Consider the following 12,466-nt stretch of genomic DNA (forward strand, 5'->3'; position numbering starts at 1 on the left):
CCATCCTGTCCGCGGAATACATCCAGCTTGCCTCCCACTGAGCTACCTTCTGTCGTGCCGGGTGCGCGCTGTCGTTTTGCTGCAATCCGTCTCAAGGTCTCTCGCGCTTGTTCTTCGTTCAAAGCCTCGATGTCCACCTCGAGATCTGTATCGACTACGCATATCGCATCGCCCTCTGGTTTCAAGCCATCCACCAAGAATCGGAACTCTTCCTGTTTGCCGCCAGCACCACGGCCGCCATGCACCACCAGCACATCTCCGTTCGTCAGTGTCGTAAAGTTTGCCCTTAAGTGTTGCTCCAGAAGTGACTTCCAATCCTCCGGATCATATCCCGCCTCCAGAGGCCTTAGTTTGACAAATGTACCCTTTGGGAGCTGTTTCGCATGTACTGTTATCTGTGACGCCGAGGAGCGGTCTTCTCCCCTCCCGCCAATCTCCCCATTGCGATATCCCTGGGAGCTTCCCGGCCTAGATGATGAAGCAGAGGTGCCATCAAGACCGAGTGTTTCCTTTAGAAACGGGCTGAGAACGATCTCCCCCTCCTCAGCAGAGAATTCTCTTATCCCAGCGTATACAACTCGGCCGTTTTGCGGGTTCACGAGGCGGAAAGTAAGAGGGTGGGGCAGCTGTTGGAATCTATCAGAGAACTGTGACCGCGCCTGTTGTTCTGCGGCAAAGGTATAGGGGTTGAACGGATCAAACGAAGTGATATGCCGTCGGCTGGAATCGACCGTGACTACCGGGGCAGCAGCCAGGAGTTGCTCGAGGGCCGAGGGAGGAAGTAGAATCTTGTCGCCGGGTAGCGCCGTGGGTCTGGAGTTGGAGGCAACCGTGAATTGAGATGACCAGGTCAGTTCGACCGGTTCTGAAGACATTTCAGTGTATTGTTAGGCTATTAACACAATGCAAGCCTCTCTTTCGAAATACTACAGTCGGAAGTGCTTCAAATCTGGATACTCTGAGGTTGCGTCTATGGTCTATATCGAGGGTCGAATATGTGCTGGATTATGGCGCAATCGACGGGTATAGAGCGAAAAGCAGTGTGTAAACCGGGAGGAAAAGGGTAAAGGAAAAAGAACGTCTCATTAACGGTCAGGTCAGGCAACAGAGTGTCGCATGGGCAGCGCTGACATATTCAGTTGTATGAATGCGGCTCTTCTCGAAGCTTCACGCCGAAGAGGACGCCACTTCGGACGACACCGCCACAGCCCGCGACAGCCGCCCGCGACCCTTACCCCGCCATCTGAATCTTATCGATAAGTAGAGCTCCGTAAGCGAGATGAAACTTGGTGTGACGTGAAGCTGTGTAGGTGAGGCTAGCACCTTAAGGTAAGTCTAAGTATGAAATAATGAGGTGTCCTCAGGAAATAGCAGATTACCCAACGGCTCACAGGTCACATGGCAATGTCGAGGGTTATGTACGGAGTAACGGTATGGTAATGGCATTCACTAATCCGGCTCGACGTTCCCCACGTCTTTCGTGATATCCGGGCCCGAGGCCGCTCGTTTTGCTTTGACTGGCAGGGGTTCGTTTGAGCAGTGTTTGCCTCTGGGGCGTAAGAAAGGGTCCAAAACGCCTTCGAAGACAAGTTGGGTTCCATATTGTGCCATCAAGGAACCAGAAGGCGTGTCAAAAAGCCTAAATTCTGAGCATCCAGATATACATTCCCCGACTTGGCGCGGCTTGACTTGACGGACCCTGCTGCGCTATCCCGGGATCTTCACAGGGGAGGTTAGTCGAGCTCTCCACCTCCTCGACCTGCATCCAACAATCCCACATATTGCCCTGGTCTATCAGCTTCTCCCACCCGCGCACACCACGTCTCAATACGCCGCCGCCCATCCTCTTGTTCACCGCCTGGATCCTGGCTTGAAGAAGAGTGGGCACGTGCCCCTGAGGACAGCAGTCCTTCTCCGCCTACTTCGCTCTTAAGTAAAGCCCGGTGAGTACCTGTCCACCATTAATCCCCCTAACCACCGTCTCCAACACCGCACCACCATGGGCCCTCTCGTTACGGGCGAAGGACTTCCCTCTACTACTCTCGCCGACCTGCTGTCCAATACCCTGGTTCTCCGTCAAACTGCGCCATACCTCCCCGTCGCCTCACTATACGCCCTGGCTGCTACCTCCAAGTCACTGCGCCACATCGTCTATACCGCGCCTGAAAGCTTCCGTCACCTCGATCTTTCGACCGTCAAATCGGCCTTCGTCAAATATGTGCCCTTAGATTCGGGAGGAATCAGCTGGCGCTCTGAGCGCATGGATGAATCCCTTACGGAGGACGAGTTCTACTCAGGGCCTCTGCGCGGCATCTTCTCAAAGCTCCAACGACGGCACCTCTTGCACCACGTACATACTCTGGTGTTAGACGGTCTCAGCGTCCCAGCCGATCTTGTCCAGGACATCATCTCTGAGGACAGGTTCAACGTCCGCATCCTCTCCCTCCGAGAGGCGCAGAACTTGAATGAGAGGAAGCTGATGCAAGTTCTGAGATATGCCGTTCGACCATCAAGGCCCGCAGGCACGCCCAAAATCAAAGGCATATACCTCTTCGGGCCTCGAGAACGTGCACCCGTGGAAGATCCGTGGAGCAGGAAGAACTCGTCTGGAACAGCTTCAACAGGAGTAACCCGTCGACGAGGCGCTCAAATTGGTGCCCAGTGGAATCACAAGTCATCAGATGCGCTGAACACTGCACTCGCGCGGACTGAGGACAGATGGTATCAATGCTCTGGACGCATGCTCCCAAGAAAACCTTCTCTGGAGTGGGCCGAAACTCTGCAAGCCTGCGATGGAATCATTGCCTTCGACGCCGTCCTCTGCCGTGGCCCTCGGCATAACCCCGAAAATGCGACGAGTGGCAATGGAGCAGGTCGAACCGATTTCTACCTGCGACCCGCTATTGCAACAGTGGCTTTAGGGCCCTCCGGATGTGATACATGCCACTCGTCCCCAGAGGGTCCGGCTCAATTTGGTCATTCCAGCGTTTCTGAGTTGCCTCTTCTCAGTCCTATACCACTTCATGCGAGCACAATCCGAGCTGCACAGATGCCGCACACGATTGACGGCTCAAGGCCACCGCCATTGTTCGTGCGCTGCGAGGACTGTCTAAAGGGAAGGTGGTGCGAACGGTGCCATAAGTGGTGGGACGAGAAGTGTTATACCCCCTCCACCGTTGCTCAGCGTACGGAGCTTCAGCAAACGGAGTTCATCGAGACTGTTCAAAGCACTGGCGGAATAGAAGTGGTTACGAAAAACATCATCAAGGTACATAATGGTCTCTGCGCTGACCACTGGCCTGGTTCGATGGGAGTCCTTGGCGCGAAGATGGCAACGGTCCCTTGAGGCGTTTTCGGCATAGTCGGATTCCGGATTCCAGCCTTCCTGGCGGGCCTAGGAGACCTACTATCGGTAAACCGCACATGCAAACCTTGCTCTGACCGCGCCAAGGTAGGTGATTGGGGTGTTTGTGAGAAACCGGCTGACACAAGTGATTTTCAGACTATCGGCGTCCGACGTGACTGCTTTGGCTGTGGCCATACGGTAAGCTCATATGCCGAGGTGTTAGCTTTAAGGCTGACAGATTGCAGTGCATCAGTTGCAAAGAAATCTTCATTCGTCGGTGCGAGAAGTGCGGAAATGAGTACTGCCATGAAGATAACGACGCTTCATCGCTGACTAGAGTAAGATCCACGAGACTGAGATGTACAACAATGGCTAACTGCTCCCAGTGTGACTGGTGCAATTATACCTCGCGTCGTACGGTAGAGATGTATTGAGAAGAGCCTTTTATCTGGGAACGCGAGGATCAGAATCTCAGGGAGCTTGTGGGTCTAGCAGCGGTACGGAAAGTATTGAAGCCGACCTGGGTTGGGCTCGGATGTTGAAGGAGTCACGTTAATGCCTTTATATCTGTTGAAGCGTTCCGTAAGATACCCCGCTCATCCATAGCAATTATCATGATATAGCATTTCGTCCTTAAAGCTTTACATAATGTTTCGATTCATACCGTAGGCCGGGGCGATCTCGACCTTTGGCTGTGAACAACCTCGTTGTCACTAAACGACACATTACAGTCTTTCTGTTCATTAGTACGTTCAAGGTATCACTCCGCTCTATCTTAGAGGATTAGACGTTAAAAAAGGCTATAGTCACGTGATTTCTTACCGGAGGTTCCAGGGTGGCACTACCGATGCCACGAATTGACAATCAGATCGTCATTGAAAGTTATTGAACGTCCAACAAACTGTTCAAAAACCTAGTACATTGACTTTTGCTCTCTTCGTAAACCACTCAAACTGCTGACTACCTGTTATCGACCGCTCGCGACATCCTCTCTCACGCGCTTTCAACACATTACGTAGTAGCTCCCGGAAATCAACCAAGCCTAGGCTTCAACAACGCCTCCAACGACCGAATAAGTTGCGTCCGCGCACTCCAGGGCTCGCCGCACGCTCGTCCCTCGCACCGATTTCCGGTTCCACCCCACAATGGCACAATACGGCTACGGTCAAAGCCCACCCTATGGCGGCGGCGCGCAGAATCTCCAATTCTACCCCTCGTCCTTCACGAACCAGCCTGTTTCCGGGCACTCGACCCCTTTCCAAGCGAATTATGGCGCTCCGCAAGCAGCGGCTTATCCGACACAATATGGTGCGGGATTCACGGCACCTGGAGTGAGTGGGCAGATGGGTGTTGGGGCGTCGGGGTTGCGGACCGGATGGTTGGCGGCGTTCGGAACTGAAGGGTAGGTTAGGTTATACACTGAGACTGGGAATGTGCTAATGAGGATAGATATGAGGGGGAACCGCCTCTATGTTCGTCCAATAATCCTGCGCACGAGTGGACATGTTTGCTGACAACCCGCAGTGGAAGAGCTAGGAGTCAACTTCAGTCATATCAAGATGAAGGTGTGCGGCTCCATCAGATGTCTTTGGGTGTGATGCTGACAGTTTGGCAAGACGCTCGCAGTCCTGAATCCGTTTGGCAGGATTGATCAACACATTATGGACGACAGCGATGTAGCGGGCCCTATACTTTTCTTCTTCATTTTTGGAACATCATTACTGGCATGTCGGATCCATTGGCTCATTTTGAATGTAGCTAACTCGCAGTAGCTCTCCGGAAAGCTCCACTTTGGGTACATATATGGTATGTTTTTCCACCCGCATCTCGAAGCGACGCTCATACTCTAGGCCTTGCCTTGATGGGCACGATCCTTCTTCACACGATTCTCTCGCTCATGTCTCCGCCTCTCAGTCCGGCTGAGGCAGCGTCAAGTCAAGATCATGGCCACGGCGGAGGCTCGCACTTCGGATCATCGCTAACATTCCCGCGGTCTGCTTCAGTGCTAGGCTACTGTCTCTTGCCACTGGTGCTGACGTCCATTGTGGGTATTGTGGTGCCAATGGACAGCTTCTTCGGATACCTTCTGACAAGCTTGGCCATTGTATGGTGCTCATATTCTTCCAGCTCCATGTTCACTATTGTTGGTATGTGTGCCCGTTCTTACCCCGTTCTGGACCACCTATTGATATCCACAGGACGTATGACATCCATGAGAGGACTGGTAGCGTATCCCATGGTTCTGTTTTACGGCAGCTTTGGCATCATGGCCATCTTCAGTTCAAGGGGTACTGGACAGCTTGCCAAGGCGACTGGGAGTGCATGAATGAGGTGAAGGACGGGTAGCATTGGCTGGGTTATTCTGTAGCATAGAACGAGCAAGAGCACGATACCATGATTGTACAGGTAGAAGAAAATGGCAGTCAACAGCGCGCATTGAAGACAGATAAATACAGTAGTTATATGGATTTTCGCATCGACCAATCAGTGAGAGGCGGACTAGATCTTGATGACGCCCGCCCAGCTTGCCGTTCCGGCTCCACAAAAACTTCTGTCCTGTTCTCGGCCAACAATCTCCGCCACGCGCTTTCAACATCGCGGTTTTTGGGCTTCTTTTCATTTCACATATACACCCTTTTTGTCTACTTAATCATTATGGGTTGGTTCTGGGCAGATAGCGCACCGGCAGCGCCTGTCGCGCCACATCCCATGCCTCGAGGAGATGCGACACCTCCCGTAAGTACACCGATATGCAAACAGACAAACTGTCTTCTAACTGAATTCCAGCCCAGCTGTCCCATGCACAACAAACTTCCCCATCGTCCCTCGAAAGCCTCCACCCCCGATGCCGTTCCCGCCGGCGCATGCCCGTACGTCCCGCCCGATTCCTCCACCTCCGCAGCACCCCCCCAGCAAGGCCTCCTCTCCCGCCTCAACCCTCTCAACAACATGCCCTTCGACCTGAGCAACAAACGCGAGACGCCGCACCAAACGCACGACCTCCCCTTGACCCGCGAACCCTCGACGATCCCAAAGGGCGACGGCTCCCTCTGGGAATACCCCTCGCCGCAGCAAATGTACAACGCCATGCTGCGCAAGGGATACACGGACACGCCCGCCGACGCCGTCGAATCCATGGTTGCCGTGCACAACTTCCTGAACGAGGGCGCGTGGGCCGAGATTGTAGGGTGGGAGCGGCGCTTCGCCCGCGGTCTCGTGGAGGGGTACCGCGTGTGCAAGCGCGGCGAGGAGAATGCCAATATCGCGCTCGGCATGCAGGACCCGCTCGACACAAGGTGGACGGAGAAGAACATACCGGCTCCGAAGCTCCTGCGCTTCACGGGCCGTCCGGGGGAGGCGACGCCCAAGTCGCAGATGCTGCAGCTGCTGGGCTGGGCGTGGCCGTCGAAATTCGGGACCCCGCCGCCGTTTGATCGGCATGATTGGTTTGTGCAGCGGTGTGATGCTGCGGGGAATTGCGAGGAGGTGCGGTATGTGATTGATTATTATGAGGGGGAGCCCGAGCCGACGGGGGAGCCGGTCTTCTACCTCGATGTCCGGCCTGCGATTGATGGGCCGAGGGCTGCGGCGGAGAGGTTGGTCAGGTGGGGTACGGATACGTGGTGGACGGCCAGTGGCGGGGTGGTGAGGGAGGTGAGGAAGGCGGAGGAGGCGAGGAAGAAGGCCGAGGAGGAGAGGGAGAGGACGATGAGGAAGTACAACAGCTAAGGGAGTGAGACGGGGATGAAGGCGACCGCCACAGGGAAGTTAGGGGGACTGAAGCAACATTCTGGTCGATATGAATGAGGCGGATGGCTATGAGGGGCCTCAGGCGAGAAGGACGCTGCTTGCTGCTTTACGATTCCCGTCACTGCGTGGCAGAGAAAACACAGGACCAAGGCCACGCAGTCTCCACCACTCATCCCCATCACCACTGTCCACCACATATACGGACCCATCTGCGGCACGGCACGGCACGGCACGGCGTACAGGTCATTCCCCCTTCCACGGTTGTACAAACACGCATCGGCATGTAGGATTCACGGCTTCCACTTCTCCATCTGTGTTGATATCTCCATAGTCTTTCACACAATTGTAATCGAATGGAATTTCGTTTCGTCGATTCATTGCATACATGTGTGGTCTGGTCTTGGTAGGTTGGCTAATGGACAGTCAGTCACTCTGCAAAATCGACCGGAAGGAAGGACGGAAGGGAAATAAGTGTACATGATCCCTGGAGGACTGTTGGATAACTGGAATGTAATCCCCCCGAAGAGATGAACCTGACGTGACATGTACGCCTTTCATAATCATGCACAGAACCACAGCCATCCGTACATCGAGTCCCAACATCTACGAAACGGATCCATTAACAAAAGCACCCGTCGTCCTCATTTAGATCGAATCCCAATCTGTACTTCGGATGCTCTGATGAGCAGCGCTTAGTCATTATATATTCACAAGGCCCCTGGATGCTTACTGAGATTGCATTTACGTAATGCCACATGTTATTACCGGATTATGGGGTGAAGTATCCACGGAGATGACGAAGTCAGAAGAGGTCAGAAGAGGTCAGAAGAGGTCAGAATAGGTCAGAAGCAGTGTCCTTTAACGCTGAGAAGTAAACAAGGGCAGGAGCCGTTGTTCTCATATGGTAAACGCCGAGTGGAAATACAGATATAAGGTTTGCAGCTCCAAGAGCACCGTGATCGGTCGTTGTGTTGAAGAAGTTCCACAGAAGGAGAATAGAACATGCTCGCAAAGATAACCCGCATGGAATACCAGGACCTGCAACATGATCCCTCGCCTTGAACGCCAGCCGTAACAGCACTCCCCGCCTCATGATGTCCAAACCTTGATACAGGTCTGACTATCTTATGAACCTTCAAGCCAGACAATACTTCCGAGCTCCCAGTCTTCCACCAATTCCGCGTTTTCCTATACTTGGGGGCCGGAGCCAGCAGAGACGTCGCCGACAGGACCGCCTACTATGAATGAGCAACTTGAGCAGCTTCATTGGTAGGAAAGGCAGGGTAGTAACTCGAGAGGGGCTGACCTGATGCAGTCGAATCATCCGGCTTGTGCTGATGTTTGTTGGCATAGTCACCTGCATCATATGAGCCAACAGCGTTCTCATGGTTGCCATTGCTCGCGGACGGACCGTGCTGGGCTACCGCCGCGGCTTGAGCGGCGATCTGGAGCTGGTCGATTTGTTGGTCTGAGAGTCCTCCGTCGTTGGTGTTGGCGGTCGCGCTGGCCTGGGCACCTTCTGTGGATTGCTGCTGCTGGGGCTGCTGTGCTTGATGGCTCATGGGATCAGGATGTTCCGGATGTTGGCGCTCGCTCAAGTTAACCCCGGCTGGGGCGGGGGGAACCTCCCCTTGAGTGTCGAGAAGGCGCTGCTGAAGGCTGATGATATAGTCCCGCAACTGATAGTTTTCCCGCTGAAGGTTCTTGTAATGCTCAACCAATTCGTCGTAACCCTTGACTTGGTCTTTCAACTGCTTGATGTATTCCTCCTTGCGCGCACGGAAAGCTCGCTAACGGAGTTAGCTTGCATGAACGGTCGTATGAGACATAATAACACACCTGTGCGGCACGGTTCTGAGCAGCACGTTTGCTGGTCGACAGTTCCCTTCGACCCTTCCGGCCTTCGCTGGTGTGACCCTCGGTGTCGGCGCTCATGGCATACGGGGAGCCAGAGATGGCTGGATCAATCGCCTGCGGAGGTCCACCGTGCGGATGTTGCGCCAACGGCTGGGGAGACGTCACTTGGCCTGCGCCTGCTGCCAGGAGATGCTCTCTTAAACCTATGTCACATAATATGTTAGTAATCGGTAATCGACATTCGTGGAGAGCGACGTGGAATACGGGAGCGGAGCGGTTTACTAACTCATTTCGAGAGGAGCAGTGTGATCCTGTGATATATGTCAGCATTGCCGGAAGTCATATTTAATGATTCTTATTAAATCCGAGGCGTGCGCAGACCCCTGATTTGGGTGCTTACCTGAGGCGGCTGCTGCTGCATGGTATCGTACGTGCGAATCGACGGGTAGAGAGTAGGCAACCCGTTCGGCATCAAGCTATCGGGGCCAGTCGGCCGGAATGAAGACCAGATCTGAAGGAAGGAAGAGTATGCAATCAAGGGAGCCGTCAAACGATGGCTCCGTCTCTGCAGCTGAAGTCCGGCAACAGGACTCTTTGAAGCAATGATGCGGAGAGGAAGGCGAGCTGGCCTGGCGACGTGTTAGTGAGAGTGGGCGACATGATGACATTGAGTGCATTGGAGGCAGCGGCGATGGCGCAGCAGGACTCGAGGCGTATCTGGTGCTGAACCTGAAGACAGGCTCGAGAAGCTTGCGGTTTCGCGAGCACACGCTGGTGGATGACATCCATGGAGACTCACCGGGGCTTGGGTTGGGTTGGTTGGGAGATGCTTTCGTAAAAGCTGAGTAAGGAGGCGCGAACTTGGGGGAAGGGTGGGAATTTAAGGTCGTCGTTCGCGGGCTCGGCAGTGGAGCTAGTGCCAAGCTTGTCACTTTCACCACCGCAACTCCAAATCCGGAAAGTCGCGACTCTTTGGCTGCCACGCACGACACCGACTCGTAACTGCACGCTCAGTACCTACCAAGTACACTGTAGATGGCCTGCACGAATTGCTCCGAGAATTGCTCCGCGACATTATGATTATGTACTCTGCTTAGTGCTCGGGTCACTCTGCTGACGTGCTTACAAATGCTATTCACTTCTTGGCGCATCCGACGTACACAGTACCTGCCCAACGGTGCTTCGTAACTCCCTCAGGCAGTCCAGGACATTATACACAGTGAAGTAAAATAGTCCAATGTCACTAGGGTGGCATCATGGATTATCGTCTGCACCAGTTATTCGTCAATCCGCTGGGTCTGAAAGTGTTTCTGAAGGAGCTGTTTCGTAACAACTGCTCTACTCCCAGTAGCTTCTCAGAAAATCCGACGGCGGGCAGCTGGACAACGCGGGTCCTTGAATTGAGATATTTAGGTATCGAATGTCTCTGCAGCTAGAGGTATCAATTCGAGGCCACCCAGGGCCGTTCTGATGTCGCCCACGATATCCACTGGCTACTCTCTTGGGCCACTGCGTTTCCAAGCATATCGGGGCTGCAGGAGGCCTTCCACAGCCCTAGTGATAGCACCTGACACAGTACATCAACACCCAGTGTACATGTAGAGGATGACTGATCCGTGCAAAATGTAATCGCCGACGGACATGATATCCCCGATCGCAGTGTCCGGACCAACTCATGCATCTTGATGCCAAGACGGTGTGGGGCGGGAGCTACCCGGACCTCATCCAACTCGCCGTCTCACTTCCTTGAGTGCCTCTGCGAGGCTTTGTCATCTCATTTCCTCAATGCCTCGGTGTCTCCCCGCAACTTGAGCTTCCGGCATAGTAACAGCTGGGCCAACCGTCTTCTATAACTGTCTCTGATTACATGAAATTTGCCTCCGATCAGCTTTCATCAGTTTCATATCACCCTAGCATCCCTATCCGAGTATTCGTCTCAGGGCCATATAAAGTAAATATTCCCTCTTTCGGGAGACACAGTCTCGCCTCTATTGTTCACTCCTACTTCAATTACTGGGATACCCGCATCATTAATGTAGTCTTCAGGGCCCAATGCTTGTTCTAAGCCGCGCGAGGGCGAAGACTATTTTCCGTCTCAACTGTCAGCCGTGGTCTCAAACTACCCCCTCGCGGCCAGTAGCAGCTGCGCAATATCGATTCGCCATAAGCTCCCAGGGCTCCCAATATTCGTCAAAAGTGGAGCCAACAGGCGGCTCTGCGAAGAATGATTTCTCATCAATCACCTACTCGGAAAATCAACCTGCCGACCTGCCGAACCGTGTATCCAACCTATCAGCATGGAAGGTCACTCCGTCAAGAATGGGTTTGATACGGCAGTACACTTTTCCCACTTTCAATTCCGCCTGGCGGTTCATGTCTCTTGTAGCGGATGAATGCAAGGCGAAGCGACACCATCCGTCATGGCATAACCTTTACAATCAGGTCACTGTGGAATGGACTACGCACAAACCCCAGGGTCTGAGCATCAAAGACGTTGAAATGGCTGAATTCTGTGACCGAACCGCCCAGCAAATCGGACTGAAGGAGAACGCTGCGTCGCCAACGGCAAGTACCCCACCGTCGTCATGAGGGTTAATCCATCATTGCAGTAATATGCGGAAAAACGGCGCGTGGAGAATATCAGCCTTTTTCTCCGTCGGACGTCCTTTTGCCAGCGTCAGTCTGCCTTGGGTTGAGGAGCAGATCGTTAGTTCCCTGGACCTGCTGCGACGCTTGGTTCCTGTCCTACGGAATGGATCATCTAGCTCGTGCCGTTGCTTACCACTCCATCCGCTTGTAAACTAGTACGGCTACTATCAACTATCTTTCTGTATATCATTAAGGCATCATCGCTTTGGGTACCACGACATTCGTCCTGATACGCGATCCATTCCACGCATCCAACTATAACTCAACCGTACGCATTTCACGGTATTTTCGTCAAAGGAGAACCGGCTCAACACACTCGCCACATTTTCACTGCTCGATTGGAGTTGCAACACAGACCTGGATTGTGAACCATGTTATTTAGAAGTCATACCGTTCCGGTATGAGTAATCATAGCTCGATCTTGGTTCATCACACGGCGTTGAGCTTCGCTGGACACGATCTCCTCCACCTTTTTGTCGTGATTAGGATGCAACACAACGCGGCATTCGCATTCTCTACAAATAGGCAAATGATCCTATCTGCTGACTCGTTATCGTGCCATTGCCAAGTTACGCCCGAGATCCCGATCTCAGTTGACATCAGGATACGATTTATTTAGTATGTCACCGACTATGCTCCCATACAACACCGCGGGGTCTGATCCACGCCAACCTGAGTTAGAGGATGCTTGATTAGTATTTTGCTATTTCGGCTGACAGTGTAGTGGAGACATTTAGTCATCGGCCTGGGTTGAGCAACATTTCGAAATCGCCGAAAAACACACACTTTCCAGGGCAGTGCGATACCATCGGGTCAATGTCATGAGTTTGGAGTAGCGGACTTGTGCAATTGTTTCTTACTGCA

At 53.3% G+C, this 12,466-nt stretch overlaps 5 protein-coding genes across 5 annotated transcripts; 4 read left to right on the forward strand and 1 right to left on the reverse strand.

Moving 5' to 3' along the window:
• Nucleotides 1-1,999: 1,999 nt before the first annotated feature.
• On the forward strand, nt 2,000-3,979 carry EI97DRAFT_498506 (uncharacterized protein; the record flags this gene model as incomplete). Its single annotated transcript, XM_033802556.1, has 4 exons — nt 2,000-3,268; nt 3,452-3,544; nt 3,592-3,684; nt 3,733-3,979. 4 exons carry the CDS (start codon nt 2,000-2,002, stop codon nt 3,778-3,780), a joined length of 1,503 nt encoding a protein of 500 aa, XP_033657827.1. The 3' UTR covers nt 3,781-3,979.
• A 212-nt stretch (nt 3,980-4,191) lies between these two features.
• EI97DRAFT_430032 (golgi membrane protein-like protein) lies at nt 4,192-5,812 on the forward strand. The gene is made up of 7 exons (XM_033797587.1): nt 4,192-4,748; nt 4,796-4,818; nt 4,871-4,911; nt 4,963-5,070; nt 5,119-5,152; nt 5,197-5,493; nt 5,545-5,812. The coding sequence occupies exons 1-7, from the start codon at nt 4,492-4,494 to the stop codon at nt 5,670-5,672; spliced, it is 888 nt and encodes a 295-aa protein (XP_033657828.1). The 5' UTR covers nt 4,192-4,491; the 3' UTR covers nt 5,673-5,812.
• A 189-nt stretch (nt 5,813-6,001) lies between these two features.
• EI97DRAFT_369136 (cytochrome c heme lyase-like protein) lies at nt 6,002-7,075 on the forward strand (the record flags this gene model as incomplete). Its single annotated transcript, XM_033795171.1, has 2 exons — nt 6,002-6,082; nt 6,134-7,075. 2 exons carry the CDS (start codon nt 6,002-6,004, stop codon nt 7,073-7,075), a joined length of 1,023 nt encoding a protein of 340 aa, XP_033657829.1.
• A 1,152-nt stretch (nt 7,076-8,227) lies between these two features.
• On the reverse strand, nt 8,228-9,568 carry EI97DRAFT_117919 (uncharacterized protein). Its single transcript, XM_033793007.1, has 4 exons — nt 9,354-9,568; nt 9,240-9,264; nt 8,936-9,156; nt 8,228-8,886 (listed from the first exon to the last, which is right to left on the reverse strand). Exons 1-4 carry the CDS (start codon nt 9,423-9,425, stop codon nt 8,335-8,337), a joined length of 870 nt encoding a protein of 289 aa, XP_033657830.1. The 5' UTR covers nt 9,426-9,568; the 3' UTR covers nt 8,228-8,334.
• Nucleotides 9,569-10,709: 1,141 nt separating this feature from the next.
• EI97DRAFT_430037 (transcriptional coactivator/pterin dehydratase) lies at nt 10,710-11,798 on the forward strand. The gene is made up of 2 exons (XM_033797588.1): nt 10,710-10,904; nt 11,000-11,798. The coding sequence occupies exons 1-2, from the start codon at nt 10,821-10,823 to the stop codon at nt 11,540-11,542; spliced, it is 627 nt and encodes a 208-aa protein (XP_033657831.1). The 5' UTR covers nt 10,710-10,820; the 3' UTR covers nt 11,543-11,798.
• The last annotated feature ends 668 nt before the right edge of the window (nt 11,799-12,466 follow it).

The sequence above is a fragment of the Westerdykella ornata genome, assembly GCF_010094085.1.
Source record: "Westerdykella ornata strain CBS 379.55 unplaced genomic scaffold EI97scaffold_2, whole genome shotgun sequence".
Taxonomy (NCBI): domain Eukaryota; kingdom Fungi; phylum Ascomycota; class Dothideomycetes; order Pleosporales; family Sporormiaceae; genus Westerdykella; species Westerdykella ornata.